General features: G+C 36.7%; 1 protein-coding gene across 1 annotated transcript in view; it reads right to left on the minus strand.

Moving 5' to 3' along the window:
• The window catches only part of LOC121370965 (activating signal cointegrator 1 complex subunit 3-like), a 179,091-nt gene that overhangs the window by 138,223 nt on the left and 19,369 nt on the right, over nucleotides 1-21,499 (minus strand). Inside the window, exons 16-28 of the mRNA XM_041496524.1 lie at nucleotides 20,924-21,148; nucleotides 14,349-14,468; nucleotides 13,722-13,886; nucleotides 12,856-12,942; nucleotides 12,118-12,294; nucleotides 9,754-9,979; nucleotides 7,975-8,129; nucleotides 7,332-7,430; nucleotides 6,442-6,610; nucleotides 5,467-5,687; nucleotides 3,542-3,627; nucleotides 2,437-2,603; nucleotides 1,030-1,175 (exon numbers count right to left, since the gene is read on the minus strand). Coding sequence (XP_041352458.1) covers nucleotides 1,030-1,175; nucleotides 2,437-2,603; nucleotides 3,542-3,627; nucleotides 5,467-5,687; nucleotides 6,442-6,610; nucleotides 7,332-7,430; nucleotides 7,975-8,129; nucleotides 9,754-9,979; nucleotides 12,118-12,294; nucleotides 12,856-12,942; nucleotides 13,722-13,886; nucleotides 14,349-14,468; nucleotides 20,924-21,148 — 2,043 coding nt within the window. The remainder of the gene's footprint in view (nucleotides 1-1,029; nucleotides 1,176-2,436; nucleotides 2,604-3,541; nucleotides 3,628-5,466; nucleotides 5,688-6,441; nucleotides 6,611-7,331; nucleotides 7,431-7,974; nucleotides 8,130-9,753; nucleotides 9,980-12,117; nucleotides 12,295-12,855; nucleotides 12,943-13,721; nucleotides 13,887-14,348; nucleotides 14,469-20,923; nucleotides 21,149-21,499) is intronic.

Here is a 21,499-nt window from a genome sequence, read left to right on the forward strand (position 1 = left end):
GTGGATATCAACACAGAGATGTTTAAAGCCCAGGGTAACTACTGCACCTGAGCCTGCTATCTAATATAAGCTTGCCTGAGGTATGATGGGTCTAACAAGCAATCACCCTTGGTGGATTTGTTTCTTGTCCCAAGCAGTACCCCACTATTGGCACATCCAAGTGCAGGTAAAAGATATTTCATAGCTTTGCAGTACTAGTAGTCTTTTTAAACCACATAGCCGTAGTTTAAATAGAGATTACTATTATATATTAGATACCATTAATCTTACAAGTTGTTTAAAAACATATCTAACAAGCAAAAGCATTTCAGAGTAATCAGTTTCACGACCACTTGTACGTCACAGAGCCATCAATTTCAATTGTGCCCATTTGATTGGATGTTATGTCCACTACAAGACCCAGCAAATTTTTATACCTTCTAAGTTCTCCTAATATCTTCAGGCATTGCAAAAAAAGTCTGGAATTAATTTTTTTATAATTTCCTAAATTTAAGGGCCATAACTTTTTTTTAAACGGGTAAATCTCCATGAAAGTCAAATTTTATGTCACAGTACATGATAAAGCTATACACGAAATCCAGCTCAATATCTCAAGGCATTGTTAAAAAAACATCCAGGACAGCTACATGTAGATGGACAGACAGAAAGGATTGAGATAAAACCTATAATAATGTGTGTTATTAGTGTGTGTTATCAATAATGAATGATGTTCTCAACAATGGCTGGGTTAGAAAATAAATATTCCTATCCTTGTCCACCCTCTTGTCAATCAAAGTGTTGAAGCATGTTGATAATCACTGTACTAAACCTGTACCTGTTTAATGCCCAGCCAATCAACGAGACCCCTTGCATTGGATAATGTTGTACTACACTGTACCTGTTTAATGTTGTACTACACTGTACCTGTTTAATGCCCAGCCAATCAGCGAGATCCCTGGCATTGGATAATGTTGTACTACACTGTACCTGTTTAATGCCCAGCCAATCAGCGAGATCCCTGGCATTGGATAATGTTGTACTACACTGTACCTGTTTAATGCCCAGCCAATCAGCGAGATCCCTGGCATTGGCTAAAGCTGTTGACAGCCCCACCACACGGACAGGTTTCTCCGTGTGTGACGAGATGAAGTTTGTTCTCGAAACGACAACTTCTAGAACTGGACCTCTGTCATTTCCTGAAATTATATTAGTAAAAATTAAATTAAATATTGGAGTAAAAATACAACATTAATACATTCAAATTTATCTCTGTACAAGAGAGGAAACCTGCTGCCGCCACTTCATGGATTACTCTTTTCGATTAGCAGCAAGGGATCTTTTATATGCACCATACAACAGACTGGAACTAGAAATAGCCCAATGGGTCCACCGATGGGGATCGAAAAGCAAATACCACAGCCTTTATCCAGTTGTGGTGCACTGGTTGGAACGAGAAAAAACCACACTAGATAAACAGAAAAATATGGTTTAAAATTGAATAGCAGGTATTAAAAGTTGGTGTTGAAAGCTAAAATGTGTAATATACTCAACTCCACTAAAAACACATCAATTTTGTATAACTGGTTGTATTAAGGCAGGCAATTAATAACCCTTTAAATGTATACCAGGTTATCGGTTATTGTGTATTTACAGCAATCTCACACATGCAATAACAATAACTGAAAACTGGGCTGTGCATTTTCAATGGAGTTCAGCATATTTAATATTCAACATAGTTTCTTAACATCAGTAACAATGTTGCAAATCTGATTAAAACACTGTTTATCTAAGTTTACATAGTGACAGTTTATTTACAAATAATGGTACACAGTACATGAAAACAACAATGTTTATACCAAGTCTAGTAAGTATCCGTTATTTATAAAGAAGATAAATTGAATGTCAAAAGAACGATGCTTATCCAAGTTAAAAAATTGTCAGAATATCAAAATAACGATGTTTATCCAAGTCTAAAAAGTGTCTTTTATTTATGAAGGAAGGAAATGTTTTATTTAACGATGCACTCGACACATTTTATTTATGGTTATATAGCGTCGGATATATGGTTAAGGACCATACATATATTGAGAGAGAAAACCCACTGTTGCCACTTTATGTCTACTCTTTTCGATTAGCAGCAAGTGACCTTTTATATGCACCATACAACAGACAGGATAGTACATACCACGGCCTTTGTTACACCAGTTGTAAAGCACTGGCTGAAACAAGAAATAGCCCAAAGGGTTCCCTAACGGGGATTGATCCTAGACCGATGGTGCATCAAGCAAATGCTTTACCACTGGGCTACATCCATCCCCCTTTTATTTATGAAGAACAAACAATACATCAAAATAACAATGTTTATCCCAGGCTAAAAAGTGTCAGGTATTTATGAACAATAGTAAATAGCATGGCAAAACAACAATGATTATCCGAGTTTATAAAGTGTCAGTTTACCTAGCAGATGTATTTCGTCGATGACGATGAGAGCCACAGCTTTAACGTAACTTCTCGTCTGCCAGCTCCGACTAATGCCGTCCCACTTCTCGGGTGTCGTTACGATCAGGTCGGCTTCTCCAATAGCTCTGATGTCTGGAGTCACGTCTCCCGTTAACTCAACAACTCTGAAACACAAATAATAGGTGAAAAAACATCCCTGTGTATAAAATTTATATCTTTAAAAAACAAAACAGCTTTGTTTTCTCAAAAAAATTAAAACATGATCATGAATAAACACCAGATGTTTGGATTGATGAGAAAGCAAACTAAAACATACCAGAGCACCATTTTACGAAGAGATCTTACCACTAAAATCACTTAAGTGACTAACTACCTCATGCACTTATGATGATAATTTTAGCACTAAGATCACTTAGTAAAATGAGGCCTTGGACGATAAGAATGAAAAAGAAAGAAAGAAGGGATGTTTTATTTGACAACCGAGTCAACACATTTTAATTACAGTTATATGGCTTCAGATATATTGTTATGGACCACACAGATAATTAGAGAGGAAAGAGAGAGAAGGAAGAGGATACCATGTTACTACAAGAGGTGCCCTCGGTATTATGGAAGATTTTTAGCCAATCAGCTGTTGGGATGTTCAGACCAGACCACTAAAATACTTGGGGGGAATGCCATAGGTTTGGGGTCATGTTTACTTTAAAAGAAATTGTCTGGTATAAAATGTCATACAGAACATCACAAAGGCAAGTTTAATGTGTATGAGATATGTCACATGCTCAAATACATACTATATCCATGGATTTATCCAGGCATACTGTGGGTTCGAACATACACCCCTTTCCAAAAGAAAGTGGCACTGAAAATTCCTAATTTCTGTACTAAAAATTCCCAATATATATATATTTCATTATATTTGTTCTAATAAATTAATTTAACAGTGGTGTACTGTATCATTTAGTGGCCTGAAAACATATCTCAAGTATGATTCCCTTGTACTAATTTTCCCAATCCCATCGTATATGGGACCATGGTAAAAAATCCTGGATAAATCTGCGATATCTATTAATTTCCAAGAAAAAAACATTGAAGAGCTTACTTTCTCCCTAGTTTCTGCTCTATTCTGACTTTCCAATCTTCCATTCTTTCTCTGACTAGAGCCTTTAGTGGTGCAATGTACACAGCCTGGCCAAGAACAATTTAAAAGTTTGAATTAACAGAGTAGGAAACAGAAAGAAATGTGATAAAAACATGAACTTGAAGTAAATAAAGGTACTAAAAACACAAACTGCATTCAATGAAAAATGAATACAATGTACATGAAAAAGAAGTTATTACCCTCCTGGTGAAGATATAGCGGTGTCGTACAAATTTCGTACGCACCACCAGGTGCGTATTACAAACTGTATTTTGATTTGTCAACAGGGAACAGAGTTAATTTCGATTGGTTGGACAGCGACTTTATTAGCATAACGGGACTATTTTTTTCATTCATAATATTCATTCAGAAATATTTTTAAATAATAAATAAAAATAAAAGAATGAATAGAACAATAATTAAACATATTCATTTTATTTATTATGTGGATTTTTGGTCTACAAATTGTTATTGTCAGTTGTGATTTGTGAATTCATCAATATTAAGGTCTACGACAGTCATTTTTTGGACCCTTGTTTTGGCTTCGTACACAATAAATGAAACATATCCAAAGTTAATTTTTTTCATATGATATGGTAGATTTTTATTTTTTTAAACTTAATATTTTTTGTAGAATTATGAAAAAGTAAAATATACCGACCTGTAAACAGCGTTGTTTGCTTGTTGTAGAAATTTAACAGGGGTCAAGGTTAGTAGACCAGTTTTTATTTTAATGTGGCGATGCATTGTAATAATATAGCTAATTTTGAATTTGAATGACGTCAGAATTCCAATGACGTCACTTTGCACCTCCTTACAATAACCACAAACTGGGTACATGACGTTTCCGTTTTAAGAATGCTGGAAAAAATCCAATGCAAAATTCCTATTGATTTTTTTTGTTTCGAACATTACTGAAGCACCTGAATGTTTTTGAAGAAAATTCTGTGATTGAAAAATTGTACATTTTACGAAATATGGATTTCAAGTGAAATTACGGTAAGATATGCTATATTTATTGTGTACAAAGAAAGCCAAAACAAGGGAGCGAAAAGTGACTGTCGTCGACCTTAAAGTTATAACTTTAGTTTTCCCGTGAACTCAGCTGCTTTTGCAAGCTACACGTTTTTAACTGCAAAAACACTTGTTATTCTCTTATTGGTTGGATTTTTGGTCAACAAATTGTTATTGTCAGCTGTGATTTGTGAATTCATCATTATTAGCATAACCAGTGCCAGTGGGGTAACAGGAACATTTGTTTCTTGGGGGCGTTTTGTTAAAATATGGAATTATGCATTAGTTTTACCCATTTTTCACCCAATATGAAAATAAACATATATTGATGCATGTACCTTACAGCTTTCTTTAAATTAAAAAATGAAACCCGATGGAAATTTATGGGGAAGTACGTCTACACCACTCCCCTGAAAACATCACTGAGAAGTAGCGGAAGTACAACGAACTATTTCTCAATGCGGCGGTACGTAGTCGTGCACCGGCTAGTTATGCAAACCAACATCCGGTCTTGAAATAGGCTACAAAATTGATTGATTAATTTATTTATTTTTCATAAACTCGTGAACTTCCCAAACGTATCTGACCTCACTTTCGTTCGGTCAGATACGTTTGGGAAGTTCACTCGTTTCGTAAAAATGATATCTAGCGAAAACTCGTATAGTATTCTATATATATCATGTGATTGGAAGAGGATACCCTGGAAGATTCTAACCATATCAGCTGTTGGGGTGTTCAGACCAGTCCACTGCAATGGGGTGGGGGTGGTGGGGGGGGAGTGCCATAGGTCAGAGGTCAGAATATAGTATGAAAAGAAAAACAATATATGGTATGTTAAAATTAAATGTACTAAGAATATTTCATCCACTCACCTTGTACTTTGGATATTCTCGGAACACCCTGAATATTGCGAGTTCTGCTCCCACTGTTTTCCCCGATCCGGTGGGCGCACCGAGCAGCACATTACTGTCCGTGTGATACAGAGTGTGAAAGAACTGAGTCTGCACCGGGTTGAAGTGGGAGAACTTGTACAGCACCTCCAGCTTCGGATCGTTCAGGGCAGTGATCGGCAACGGATGCAAATCAAGAAGCTCTGGATGGAAAACACAAAAAGAAAGATGTATTAAATTTAAAGACATGATTTCAAGATGCAAATAGAAAGAATTTACAACATTATTCAGTGTTATTTAAGGTAAATGTTTGTTTTTTGTTTAACAACATCATTTAAGTATTAATCGTCAGCTATTTGATTTCAAACATTTGGAAATTCTGACAAGTAGTCTTCAGAGAAAACCCACTACATTTTTTCATTAACAGCAAGGGATCTTTTCTTTTGGTATAACAGGCCTCTGCACCTTTCCACAGACATGATAGCACATACCATGGGTTACTGCTTGAGACAGGAATTGTTTTTTTTTTTTAAGTTGGTCCATCAAGGCACCTTAGACAAGGACTCTATATTTATCAAAATGACCTAAACAAACCATGTCTGAAAAACATTACTAAAGTTTGATTTGTTTAATGACACCACTAGAGCACACTAATTTATTAATCATCGGCTATTGGATGTCAAACATTTTGTAATTCTGACTCGTAGTCATTAGAGGAAACCCGCTACATATTTCCATTAGCAGCAAGGGATCTTTTATAAACGCTTTCCAACAGACAGGAAAGCACATACCATAGCCTTTGACCAGTTGTGGTGTACTGGTTAGAATGAGAAAAAAACCAATCAGTTGAATGGATTCACCGAGGTGATTTGATCCTGCGACACAAGCACCTCAGACGAGCACTCAACCAACTGAGTTAAAACTTGCCCCATAAATTACTATATTACTACAGTTTACCTGTATGGGGTGGGTGTCTCTCTGGCAGTATGAGATGCTGGAATGAAATAGGACACACAGCTTCTGATCCTAGCCATCGGTCAGATATGGCCTTCACATAATACTGAGTCGGCAGGGGCTCGAATATAGGAATGGTGAACACCAGATTTTGTGCCTCTGCATTGACAACCTAAAAATAAAGAGGTCAGTCATCCAAAAACAATAGTACAACCATTCAAAACAAAACTTTTACAACATTCTACAAAACTTCCAACCTGTTGTTCCAAAGAGTAACATATCTTTTTTATATAGCAAACAGTATTTGAAATTGTAGCAATTACTATGTAATGTATCTGTTTCATATAAAGTATTCAGAATGGTAAATATATTGTTACTTCAGTGTAACATACATGTTTCTTATGAAGCATGAAGTACTACAAATAGCAAATATTGTTATTTTATAGTATAACAGACCTGGGTCCCTTTTTACGAAGCAATCTTAGGGTTAAGATCGTCTTAAGTGCCTATGGTAGCTGTGCACTTAGATGATCTTAGCGATAACATCGCTTCGTAAAACGGGGTTCAGTTTTTTGTGTAGCATGAAGTAACATAGAGTATCATACATGTACCTGTTTCTTGTGTAGCATGAAGTACTCCAAAAAGCAAATATTGTGATTTCATAGAGTAACATACATGTACCTGTTTTTTGTGTAGCTTGAAATATTCCAAAAAGCTAAATATTGTGATTTCACAGAGTAACACACCTGTATATGTAACTGATTTTTGTGTAGCATGAAGTACTCCAAAAAGCTAAATATTGTGATTTCATAGAGTATCATACATGTACCTGTTTCTTGTGTAGCATGAAGTACTCCAAAAAGCAAATATTGTGATTTCATAGAGTAACACACCTGTTTCTTGTGTAGCATGAAGTACTCTGAATGGTAGATATGGTTGTTGTCTGGGTCCTCCACCCAGATCCAGAATGGTTCCGCTGTACCACCATGGACCTGAAACAGTCAAAAGTAAAATCTATATAACATAGATATAAGACCAAAAAAAAACATAATTTGTGTTCCATCTACATCAAGTTCTAACATTTTGCACCTATGGAAACTCTGATTTCAGTAGGAAAACTATAATAAAGAAATGAATAGTACAGCTTCCTTCTAGTACCACCAACACCGAAACTTACTATGTTAATATGTCGCATAAGAAAGGGTACAGATGAGGAAAATTAGCTAAATATTAATTGTGGAATTTTTGTTAGCCAGTGGTAAAAGAATGTGAATACTGGAATCTTGAATATATATAATTATGTTTCGAGTTTTCGCTATTTTAAAAAGAGTCAGAATGTAAAGAGGTTTCATTAAACAGGTACCCAACACGTGCCACACTGAAATTCCACATGACATCAGTTTAAATCACATTCACTGTGACGTCATGCCTCAAGTGTACTCATTTTCACAGATGCTGTTACATATGGTAATTATTTAATGCAACAAAAAAAAAAGGATTCCAAATTACGGAGCATTGCACTTAGAAATATTTCACCTTGTCATCCCACTTGAAGTCTGGCGTTATGGTGAGCCTCACTCGGAGTACGGTGCGTGTGATTGGCTGAATGTTGGCATCCAGATCCAGACAGGGTAAATGACTGACACATTTCTTAACGACTCCACCCATCTTAACATGGTGGATCATGTGACCTGAAACGTAAAACAAGTGAAAAAAAAGAAGAAGTTTCTTTTGTTTAACGACACCACTAGAGCATATTGATATATTAATCATCAAGTATTGGATGTCAAACATTTGGTCATTCTGACATTTTCTTAATGCAGCAAGGGATCTTTTATATGCACTTTCCCACAGACAGGAAAGCACATACCATGGCCTTTGATCAGTTGTGGTGCGCTGGTTGGAACAAGAAAAAACCCAATCAGTTGAACGGATCCACTGAGGTGATTCGATCCTGCGACACAAGCATCTCAAGCGAGCGCTCAACCAACTGAGCTAAATCCCATCCCTAAAACAAGTCAAATAAAGTAACATGTCATTATCTCGACACTGTAGGGAAAGAAAAGAGCCTTCCAGTTGTGGAACAACAAATGGTAATTCACTTTCTCTGCTTCTGCACTCTTAACAAAACTGAAACAAAAATCTCTGTGAAGGACCGACACCGGATATTGTCAGTGGTTCGAGATAAACATAAATGGCCAAATTTACGAAGCCTGTTTTTCTTAAACGCAGTTGTTTAGGCACAGTAAATGTATGTAGTTACACGCGTGTAAGACATAAACAGGCTTTGTAAATTCGGCCAAATAAGTTTTGTTATAGATTAAAAGTATGCCTCAGACAATATCTGTGTTTGACTGTTCATAAAGTTTAAGTATACTGAACAGCATTGAAAACGAACTAGTCGGATAACTTAAGTTATTTTGAAATTAACAAACTGATGTTTTGGATCCTTTTCAACTGGGTTAACTGTTTAAAACATTAAAACAATACTCTTTATGCTATACCAGCAAGATACTGACTGTATATAAAAAAAAATACTATGTGTTTTAGATTCTGAAATTTTGAAAATGAACATTAAAAGGGAAAAATGTATTTGTGTTTTCAATGCAGTTCAGTGTATTAACAATAAACAAAATAAAGACTGCACCAATATTTGCAGTAAAGGTCTTAAAAATAGCTAACTACAGCAAAAATATCACTGGGATTGCTTCTAGTTGATCGACAAGAAGATAGTTGTTCGCTATTTAAATTTAATACCCACCTGGTGAATATCTGGGTGTGTCGTACAGATTTCACGCACACATCTGGTGGTGCATATTTGTTGCTAAATAACGTCATATCGGTAAGTGACGTAATCTTCCTTGGTCTAAGCTGTGTGCATTCGCATAGAGCAATGTTGGAAGTAATTTTCAGATTTTGCATTATTTAAAATTCTACACTCATTTGCACTAGATAAAATTTTTTACGAAACTTGTTCAGTCAGATACTAACATGGGAAGTTCACTTGTTTCATAAAAAATTACATCCCGAGAAAATGTGTGTAATATTTTATATATAACAAATACAGAATGAAAATCAGATCACTGAACACATGGATTTATGTCTATTAAGGTGTGTGGCATAAATGGCTGATGGAAAAGGAACCAAGCCTCTACTGCAGATGGAGAGGAAAATATAAGGATGTGACATAGACAGTAAAAGAAGTGGATGCTGTTTGAATATGACAAGACGATGTTCATTTGTGACTTACAAAATAGAGGTAACGTAAGAAATCTGGGAAATCAGAGCAAAGAAAACATATCTAATGTAACCAACCTATTTCTTGAGGAGTCATCTCTTTGAGGCGATCTATGGTCAATCTTGACCTTTCGAGCTTCTCCAATATCTCATGTGTGAGAATCATGAACTGACGGAGTGGATGCTGAAATCCCCAGAGTCGCTTGTCAACCATCTTGCTCAGTCGTAGGAGGCGGCTGGCCATGATGGGCCAACCCCTTTTCAGGGCAATCTCAAACAGTGCCCTCATGATACGTGTAGCATTCTGAAAATGTAACAAGTATAAATCAGGGCAATCTCAAACAGTGCCCTCATGATACGTGTCGTATTCTGAAAACGTAACAAGTATAAATCAGAAACAATCTGAAACAGTGCCCTCATGATACGTGTCACATTCTAAAAACGTAACAAGTATAAACTGTATGAGGCATGATTAACAGTGCATAATTATACTCATGTAGCTTTCTTAAAACGGAAACAACTCGTAATGTACCAAAATTGCAAAACAGAACAATCTCAAATAGTGCACACATTATACAGACTTCTCAAGAGTTAAAAATTGGCAAAACAAATTTAATTTTTATGGATCGTAACAAAATGAGTTACACAAAACCAGATCATCCTCCCAATTTTCTGAGGCCTGTTAAACCAGAAAAATTCATAAAGGGTAGACAATGCATTGTCTTGTAGATATGTATATAACGATCAAGTTTAACTGGTTTATCATCATCAGCTTAGAAGACAAGATTGGTATACAGATGGATGAATGCATATAATATGCCAGACGGAGTTAAATCTTAGTAAGTAAGAAGATATTAGAATTTCAAATTATACACACAGGGACGAATTTACAAAAGATTATTATCACACATGTCAAGTCTTGAAAATTGACAAAATATAACATGGGTTGAACATGTTTTTATCGTAAATTATTAAATATATTAGGAACATTACATGTGACTAAGATAAACATCTTTCATAAATTTGGTTCTTACTGTTACTTAACATTGCTCTTTTGTAGAAAATATAACTATCCCCCAATGAAAAAAATTACTCCAAATGCATTTCTTTCTAGAACACTGTTAAAAAACCATCATGATACCAAAGGATTTTCTTCTTTAAAGTTCAGCTTCACATAGGAGTCGGGAGTGTTCAGGCAGAAGGGCACTCCTTCCACCCCAACTTAAAATATTACGCAATATACACACACCTACATAAGTGAAAGGTAAATTAGCACAACTGGGCCCCTGCTTATAAAACTTTTAAGAACCTAGACCCAAATCTCTAATGACATCATGGGAATGGCATGACGTTAAAGACTTAAGACTCTATTACCGTATTTGACCGGAAATTAGCCCATGACTTTGAATAAGCCCCCCTCCGTTTTGTTAGCATTTAAGAAATTAGGCCCTCATTCGTAAATAAGCCCACCCCCAACTTCGTCACCTTATAAATAACAAAACTGCAAGTGTGCTCAAAGTTCATTTAAAAGGTCATACCTCCTGCAGATAACTAAACACAAATGTAACACAATATTTTACCACCAGTGAGATTTAGTAGTGTAACAGTAACAGTGTGTAACATTGTTTTCAATTTCATGTCTGCAGTATTTCTTTGAAGTACCTAAACCCAAGTCTGAACTAAAACCAATGTCTATTTTTACCACCACACTGGGTCCGCAGTTAATGCTAATTAGGCAAATACCTTATTCTGATTGGCTAAGAACAATGGCCTAGATTGACAATTCTTTGTAGTGTAAGCTGGCTGCCTGTCAGAAACGTGTGTATACGCTATTGAGTTTGTTGTTTTAAGTCTTCTCAGCATTAAATTTTGAATGGAAATAAACAGCACTGGTAAGTAATTGTAACATAGAAGGTGTTATTCTGATAATTAGATACTAGTAAAAAAAATCAATTTAATTAATAAACAATTATTATTTATTAATAACAAATGGAACACTAATTAATAGATGTGCTACTGGACGTTTTTCATTTTCTTCCTAGTTCATTTAATTATTATTTATTTTAATTATTAGTTTTTTGTGTGTTTTTTTCAACAAAACTGGCCCCTTGTCTGGGAATAAGCCCACCCCATGCTAAGCTTACAATGAGTTGTCTTGGCCCCCTGGGCTTATTTCCGGTCAAATACGGTAGTTTTCAGTCTAGACTCTAAAACATTTCATAAGCACTTGGGCCCATATTTTTGAAACTATCTTAGTGCTACGATACTGTAAAAGCATCGAAGGCTATGATGTCACTAAGGCATGTGCTGTCTACGATGATTTTATAACATACGAGATAGCTTTGAAAATCTCTAGCCAGGCCTGGTTCCCCCTCCCCCCCCCCATCCCCACGAGTTACTGGTATCTTCAGATGCCGATGCTTGCCACTGTCCCAAACTGACCTGAGCTACATAGGACATGTCTGAGACGAGAGAGAAGCTGTCGATCATGTGTCGCGACACGTACGACTGAAGCAGGATGTTCACTTTGCCGTGTGTGTTTTCCTTACCACCCGGGACAGGCATCTCACAGGCATCATGGACCAAGTTCTCCAGCTCATCCATTTCATCGTCACGGACCTGTTAAACAATACAAGCAGAATGTCAGGCAATACATCTTTCTTATGGGATAGTTGTCACTTCATTCCAATCAATGATTCATGAAGTATAACTAAAAGTTTGTTTTGTTTAACGATACCACTAGAGAACATTGATTAATTAATCATCGGTTACATTTGATAATTCTGACACATCATCAAAAAAACACCTTCTACACTTTTTCACTAGCAGCAAGGTTATCATTTATATACACCCACAAACAAGACATCACATACCATGGCCATTTATATGACATTCATGGGGCACTAGTTGGGACAAGAAAAATTCAAATAGGCCCATCAATGAGGTTCGATCCTATGAACCAAGCACCTCAGACAAAAGATCTACCGACCAAGTTAAAACACACCTCCTGATTTAATAGTCATGGAGTGATATACTCTTGAATATGGTTTAAGTTTTAACCATTTTATTTACATGAACATATTTGAGTAATTGTAGTGTTCATATTTTTATATGATGAAACAAATAACCAATTTTGATATTGAAGTCTACACTGAATTATTAACAGTTATTAATATTCACCTTTATCTGATCAAATTCTTGCGCCTTTGACAAAATACTAAACACATCAGACTCTGTCATGAGTGAAACAAAGGTTTCATTCACCATCTGAAACAGAAAACAATATCTGAACAATCTGAAAAACTTTCTTGAATATAACTTAAATATAACTGATAGTAAAATCTGCAGGCTCATCATGTCCATTGCAAAATTAGCAAAATACTAATTTTTATACAAAGTGGCTCAAACATTTACTTCTTGGCTAATAAAATATTCTTTAAATAAACCATATTTTTAATAATTAAAAAAAAAAATACTCTATATATCTGAAAATAGGCTAAACCAAACAATTGTCCACTGTGAACCTTGAATTGTTATCTGTCCATCTGACATTAACAAAAACATAGCTTCTTTTTGTCTTTCCAATTAGTATCTTGACTTCAGTGCTACGTTTTTGTCTTTCAATTTCATTTGTACAGTATTTTCATCATTAGAATTTTGTAGTGTTCCTTTTTCGAGGCTGGGACAGGTGTGTGGCAGGGACAAGGATTAAGATGTTAGCAATTAACTGATATATAAAATTTGTTATTACATATAAAAATTTGGCCAAACAATCTGGCCTTTGTCCATTACTCATGTATTATCATCTGGCACTTTGTCACGAACACAAACCGTGAAAAGATTTAACAAAAAGCATATTACAGGACTAAACCCTAATAGCTAGCAGGGCATTTTTGCTCCTAAAATCTGGCTTGGGTTGTCAGACACCTGTAGTCTGCTGGGATAAGTTGTTCTCATCACACAAAGGTAAAAACATTAAAATATGACAACACTGGCAGTATTAAAAAATAAGATAAAAAAAAAGAGATAAATATGGCACTACTGACCTCCACAGTGTCATACTTGATGTAAAAGTGGCTCGCAATGCGTCCCAAGTCAGTGGAGAAGAAGTATCCAGTGTTCTCGTCGAACCTAACCATCTCCGCTTTGTCCAGCTTCCTCCCAGCATCTCTTATCAGTTCATGACGGTGAAGTTCCAACAATGGGTCTTCCTTCATGAGAAAAAGTAACAATACAACCCTTAAAAATTTACTAAGATAATTTTTTATGTTCATCGAAGTAAGAACCGCAGAACCACTTGACACACTGTATAAGTGGCATACCGTAACAGTGCCTTAAACGTTCGCTTTATTCGTCAGTAGCCAAATGAGAATTCTTACATTTTTATGACCAAAAAAACACAAAAATGAAAACGTCTTCATGTTTTTTTTAATGAACATTCAAATTTACTGATAATTTTAAAAAACAAAGAAAACTGCTGTTTATTTTTTTAAGCATTCCGAATGAGATCAACTCTAATGTTGACCCCCAAAAATTAAATAATAAATACAGGGCTGTTTTGCAAAGTTACATGTGACCAAGGGGCAAATATCATCAATAACATTAAGGTGGCCTTCTGTGTTTCATCTGAACTACTTAAGACTGCATTGTTAAGACTGCATTATTAAACTTACTTCCAGTGTGGTGTGTGATATCCCGTACACGAGCGGGTTGATCCTCATCCTCACATACAGGTACGTGTAGCTCAGCCATCGCACCGCCTCTTCCACGTTAGTCACCGTGCCAAGAACTATCTGTAAACATGTTATTCTATTAGTATTCCTACATTATCAACTAAAGACCGCCTCTTCCACCTTAGTCACCATGCCAAGCACTACCTGTAAAAACATGTTATTCTATTAGTATTCCTACATTATCAACTGAAGACCGCCTCTTCCATGTTAGTCACCGTGCCAAGAGCTACCTGTAAACACATGTTATTCTATTAGTATTCCTACATTATCAACTGAAGACCACCTCTTCCATGTTAGTCACCGTGCCAAGAGCTACCTGTAAACACGTGTTATTCTATTAGTATTCCTACATTATCAACTAAAGACCGCCTCTTCCATGTTAGTCACCGTGCCAAGAGCTACCTGTAAACAGTGGTTATTCTATTAGTATTCCTACATTATCAACTGAAGACCGCCTCTTCCATGTTAGTCACCGTGCCAAGAGCTACCTGTAAACACGTGTTATTCTATTAGTATTCCTACATTATCAACTAAAGACCGCTTCTTCCATGTTAGTCACCGTGCCAAGAGCTACCTGTAAACACGTGTTATTCTATTAGTATTCCTACATTATCAACTGAAGACCGCCTCTTCCACGTTAGTCACCGTGCCAAGAGCTACCTGTACACACATGTTATTCTATTGGTATTCCTACATTATCAACTGAAGACCGCCTCTTCCATGTTAGTCACCGTGCCAAGAGCTACCTGTAAACACATGTTATTCTATTAGTATTCTTACATTATCAACTGAAGACCGCCTCTTCCACGTTAGTCACCGTGCCAAGAGCTACCTGTAAACACATGTTATTCTATTAGTATTCCTACATTATCAACTGAAGACCGCCTCTTCCATGTTAGTCACCGTGCCAAGAGCTACCTGTAAACACGTGTTATTCTATTAGTATTCCTACATTATCAACTGAAGACCGCCTCTTCCACGTTAGTCACCGTGCCAAGAGCTACCTGTACACACATGTTATTTTATTAGTATTCCTACATTATCAACTGAAGACCGCCTCTTCCATGTTAGTCACCGTGCCAAGAGCTACCTGTAAACACATGTTATTCTATTAGTATTCCTACATTATCAACTGAAGACCGCCTCTTCCACGTTAGTCACCGTGCCAAGAGCTACCTGTAAACACATGTTATTCTATTAGTATTCCTACATTATCAACTGAAGACCGCCTCTTCCATGTTAGTCACCGTGCCAAGAGCTACCTGTAAACACGTGTTATTCTATTAGTATTCCTACATTATCAACTGAAGACCGCCTCTTCCATGTTAGTCACCGTGCCAAGAGCTACCTGTACACACATGTTATTCTATTAGTATTCCTACATTATCAACTAAAGACCGCCTCTTCCATGTTAGTCACTGTGCCAAGAGCTATCTGTAAACACGTGTTATTCTATTAGTATCCTACATTATCAACTGAAGACCGCCTCTTCCATGTTAGTCACCGTGCCAAGAGCTACCTGTACACACATGTTATTCTATTAGTATCCTACATTATCAACTAAAGACCGCTTCTTCCATGTTAGTCACCATGCCAAGAGCTATCTGTAAACACGTTATTCTATTAGTATTCCTACATTATCAACTAAAGACCACCTCTTCCATGTTAGTCACCGTGCCAAGAGCTATCTGTAAACACATGTTATTCTATTAGTATTCCTACATTATCAACTAAAGACCACCTCTTCCATGTTAGTCACCGTGCCAAGAGCTATCTGTAAACACATGTTATTCTATTAGTATTCCTACATTATCAACTAAAGACCACCTCTTCCATGTTAGTCACCGTGCCAAGAGCTATCTGTAAACACATGTTATTCTATTAGTATTCCTACATTATCAACTGAAGACCACCTCTTCCATGTTAGTCACCATGCCAAGAGCTATCTGTAAACACATGTTATTCTATTAGTATTCCTACATTATCAACTGAAGACCGCCTCTTCCATGTTAGTCACCATGCCAAGAGCTACCTGTAAACACATGTTATTCTATTAGTATTCCTACATTATCAACTAAAGACCACCTCTTCCATGTTAGTCACCGTGCCAAGAGCTATCTGTAAACACATGTTATTCTATTAGTATTCCTACATTATCAACTAAAGACCACCTCTTCCATGTTAGTCACCGTGCCAAGAGCTACCTGTAAACACATGTTATTCTATTAGTATTCCTACATTATCAACTAAAGACCACCTCTTCCATGTTAGTCACCGTGCCAAGAGCTACCTGTAAACACGTGTTATTCTATTAGTATTCCTACATTATCAACTAAAGACCGCCTCTTCCATGTTAGTCACCGTGCCAAGAGCTACCTGTAAACACGTGTTATTCTATTAGTATTCCTACATTATCAACTAAAGACCGCCTCTTCCATGTTAGTCACCGTGCCAAGAGCTACCTGTAAACACGTGTTATTCTATTAGTATTCCTACATTATCAACTAAAGACCGCCTCTTCCATGTTAGTCACCGTGCCAAGAGCTACCTGTAAACACATGTTATTCTGTTAGTATTCCTACATTATCAACTAAAGACCACCTCTTCCATGTTAGTCACCGTGCCAAGAGCTACCTGTAAACACATGTTATTCTATTAGTATTCCTACATTATCAACTAAAGACCACCTCTTCCCTGTTAGTCACCGTGCCAAGAGCTACCTGTACACACATGTTATTTTATTAGTATTCCTACATTATCAACTGAAGACCGCCTCTTCCATGTTAGTCACCGTGCCAAGAGCTACCTGTAAACACATGTTATTCTATTAGTATTCCTACATTATCAACTGAAGACCGCCTCTTCCACGTTAGTCACCGTGCCAAGAGCTACCTGTAAACACATGTTATTCTATTAGTATTCCTACATTATCAACTGAAGACCGCCTCTTCCATGTTAGTCACCGTGCCAAGAGCTACCTGTAAACACGTGTTATTCTATTAGTATTCCTACATTATCAACTGAAGACCGCCTCTTCCATGTTAGTCACCGTGCCAAGAGCTACCTGTACACACATGTTATTCTATTAGTATTCCTACATTATCAACTAAAGACCGCCTCTTCCATGTTAGTCACTGTGCCAAGAGCTATCTGTAAACACGTGTTATTCTATTAGTATCCTACATTATCAACTGAAGACCGCCTCTTCCATGTTAGTCACCGTGCCAAGAGCTACCTGTACACACATGTTATTCTATTAGTATCCTACATTATCAACTAAAGACCGCTTCTTCCATGTTAGTCACCATGCCAAGAGCTATCTGTAAACACGTTATTCTATTAGTATTCCTACATTATCAACTAAAGACCACCTCTTCCATGTTAGTCACCGTGCCAAGAGCTATCTGTAAACACATGTTATTCTATTAGTATTCCTACATTATCAACTAAAGACCACCTCTTCCATGTTAGTCACCGTGCCAAGAGCTATCTGTAAACACATGTTATTCTATTAGTATTCCTACATTATCAACTAAAGACCACCTCTTCCATGTTAGTCACCGTGCCAAGAGCTATCTGTAAACACATGTTATTCTATTAGTATTCCTACATTATCAACTGAAGACCACCTCTTCCATGTTAGTCACCATGCCAAGAGCTATCTGTAAACACATGTTATTCTATTAGTATTCCTACATTATCAACTGAAGACCGCCTCTTCCATGTTAGTCACCATGCCAAGAGCTACCTGTAAACACATGTTATTCTATTAGTATTCCTACATTATCAACTAAAGACCACCTCTTCCATGTTAGTCACCGTGCCAAGAGCTATCTGTAAACACATGTTATTCTATTAGTATTCCTACATTATCAACTAAAGACCACCTCTTCCATGTTAGTCACCGTGCCAAGAGCTACCTGTAAACACATGTTATTCTATTAGTATTCCTACATTATCAACTAAAGACCACCTCTTCCATGTTAGTCACCGTGCCAAGAGCTACCTGTAAACACGTGTTATTCTATTAGTATTCCTACATTATCAACTAAAGACCGCCTCTTCCATGTTAGTCACCGTGCCAAGAGCTACCTGTAAACACGTGTTATTCTATTAGTATTCCTACATTATCAACTAAAGACCGCCTCTTCCATGTTAGTCACCGTGCCAAGAGCTACCTGTAAACACGTGTTATTCTATTAGTATTCCTACATTATCAACTAAAGACCGCCTCTTCCATGTTAGTCACCGTGCCAAGAGCTACCTGTAAACACATGTTATTCTGTTAGTATTCCTACATTATCAACTAAAGACCACCTCTTCCATGTTAGTCACCGTGCCAAGAGCTACCTGTAAACACATGTTATTCTATTAGTATTCCTACATTATCAACTAAAGACCACCTCTTCCTGTTAGTCACCGTGCCAAGAGCTACCTGTAAACACATGTTATTCTATTAGTATTCCTACATTATCAACTAAAGACCACCTCTTCCATGTTAGTCACCGTGCCAAGAGCTACCTGTAAACACATGTTATTCTATAGTATTCCTACATTATCAACTAAAGACCACCTCTTCCATGTTAGTCACCGTGCCAAGAGCTACCTGTAAACACATGTTATTCTATTAGTATTCCTACATTATCAACTAAAGACCACCTCTTCCATGTTAGTCACCGTGCCAAGAGCTACCTGTAAACACATGTTATTCTATTAGTATTCCTACATTATCAACTGAAGACCACCTCTTCCATGTTAGTCACCGTGCCAAGAGCTACCTGTAAACACATGTTATTCTATTAGTATCCTACATTATCAACTGAAGACCACCTCTTCCATGTTAGTCACCGTACCAAGAGCTACCTGTAAACACGTGTTATTCTATTAGTATTCCTACATTATCAACTAAAGACCGCCTCTTCCATGTTAGTCACCGTGCCAAGAGCTACCTGTAATCACGTGTTATTCTATTAGTATTCCTACATTATCAACTAAAGACCGCCTCTTCCATGTTAGTCACCGTGCCAAGAGCTACCTGTAAACACGTGTTATTCTATTAGTATTCCTACATTATCAACTAAAGACCGCCTCTTCCATGTTAGTCACCGTGCCAAGAGCTACCTGTAAACACGTGTTATTCTATTAGTATTCCTACATTATCAACTAAAGACCGCCTCTTCCATGTTAGTCACCGTGCCAAGAGCTACCTGTAAACACGTGTTATTCTATTAGTATTCCTACATTATCAACTAAAGACCGCCTCTTCCATGTTAGTCACCGTGCCAAGAGCTACCTGTAAACACATGTTATTCTGTTAGTATTCCTACATTATCAACTAAAGACCACCTCTTCCATGTTAGTCACCGTGCCAAGAGCTACCTGTAAACACATGTTATTCTATTAGTATTCCTACATTATCAACTAAAGACCACCTCTTCCCTGTTAGTCACCGTGCCAAGAGCTACCTGTAAACACATGTTATTCTATTAGTATTCCTACATTATCAACTAAAGACCACCTCTTCCATGTTAGTCACCGTGCCAAGAGCTACCTGTAAACACATGTTATTCTGTTAGTATTCCTACACCTGTAAGGGTTTGTTATTTTACTTTTATTCCTACATTATCAACTGAAGTACTATATATCCAAGATCACACGGGGTTTTTTATATTACAGATCTGAGAGAAAATGGATTACATACAGTTAACCGTTTAGTTGTAAAGCTGATAACAAACATGCCTTACATTAAACGTATCAAATTATTAACTGAACAAAATTAGGAACAAGGAGTGGGCAATCTTTTTTGTGCTTTACATTATCAACTAAATGCAATTTTAGGAAAATACATTATATTTATATTATTAACTGTACACAATCTGGCAACATTTAAATTAAATCTAGTTAGCAAAATTACTTTTTTTGCTCACGTCACTAAGTTGTTAGCAGCAGTGAGAGGTCGATATTGCCATGATCTTTTAAGCCTATTTCAATTTTAAAAACAAAATAACACAACAGGCATTAAGACAATGAGCTGTTAAGTTGAAAAGTCAAGCATTGTTCCGTTCTTGGGTGGATTCATTTTAGTAATGCTAATTATGACTGTCCTTTTAATACAACAATGACACATTTATTATCAGTTACTTATACCATCACATTTACAGTGGAAATATTAAACTGTTTTGTTCACATTTTATTACCAAAAGTAGTAGTATTTGATATCAAAATATGATGATTTGGTCTGAATGTATAATTCAGAACCTTTCCTAGATTAGTGTCTGAAGAACTGTGCCTACTCTATATAAATATACCTAAATTTGTATTTACTAATTCATTTCAACTTATTTCCGTGCTTATATCCAATTAAAGTTCAAGCATGCTGTCCTGGGCACACACCTAAGCTATCTGGGCTGTCTGTCCAGGACAGTGGGTTAGTTGTTAGTGAGAAAGAAGAGGGTGTAGTGGCCTTACACCTACCCACTGAGCCCGTAAGAACTCGCTCTGGGTTGGAGTCTTACCTCTGCATTCAGATTATCAGTGAGGCTGTTTATGAACTGACTCTCAATGGGGTTCTGTCTAGTCATCAGTGACAGGTAGTGACTCAGTTTGTTGTGAGTTGTGATGATCGTGCCATGTCCAAACTTGTCAAACTGAGGCCGACCAGCACGACCGAATATCTGCATCACATCGAGGATTCCGAGATCGACAAACGTTCCTTTCTTCGCATCATAGATCTGTGTTCCCTGTTTAGTGAAATCAGTGAAAACATTCATTAAACAAATATAAAACAACAGAGATTTATCAGTACCATTAAGCCTCTGTTTGCCAAAACTGAAGCTCAAAACACATATACAATAGTACAGCCCTTGAAATTCACAAAGGCAATCAGCAGAGCTGATGCAAAAAGCTGCTGCAAAACTGACAAGTAGAATTTTTTTTTTTATCATTATTGGGTATTTACTTTCAAATCGTTATTATTTGTACTAAATTGCTGACAAACAATGATTTGAAATTCGATGGCTGATAATATCTCACAATACATGAAGTAAAAGGTAATGAGAAACATTTACTATGAATTAATTAGTTACATTATT

Source organism: Gigantopelta aegis, chromosome 4 (assembly GCF_016097555.1).
Source record: "Gigantopelta aegis isolate Gae_Host chromosome 4, Gae_host_genome, whole genome shotgun sequence".
NCBI classification, from domain to species: domain Eukaryota; kingdom Metazoa; phylum Mollusca; class Gastropoda; order Neomphalida; family Peltospiridae; genus Gigantopelta; species Gigantopelta aegis.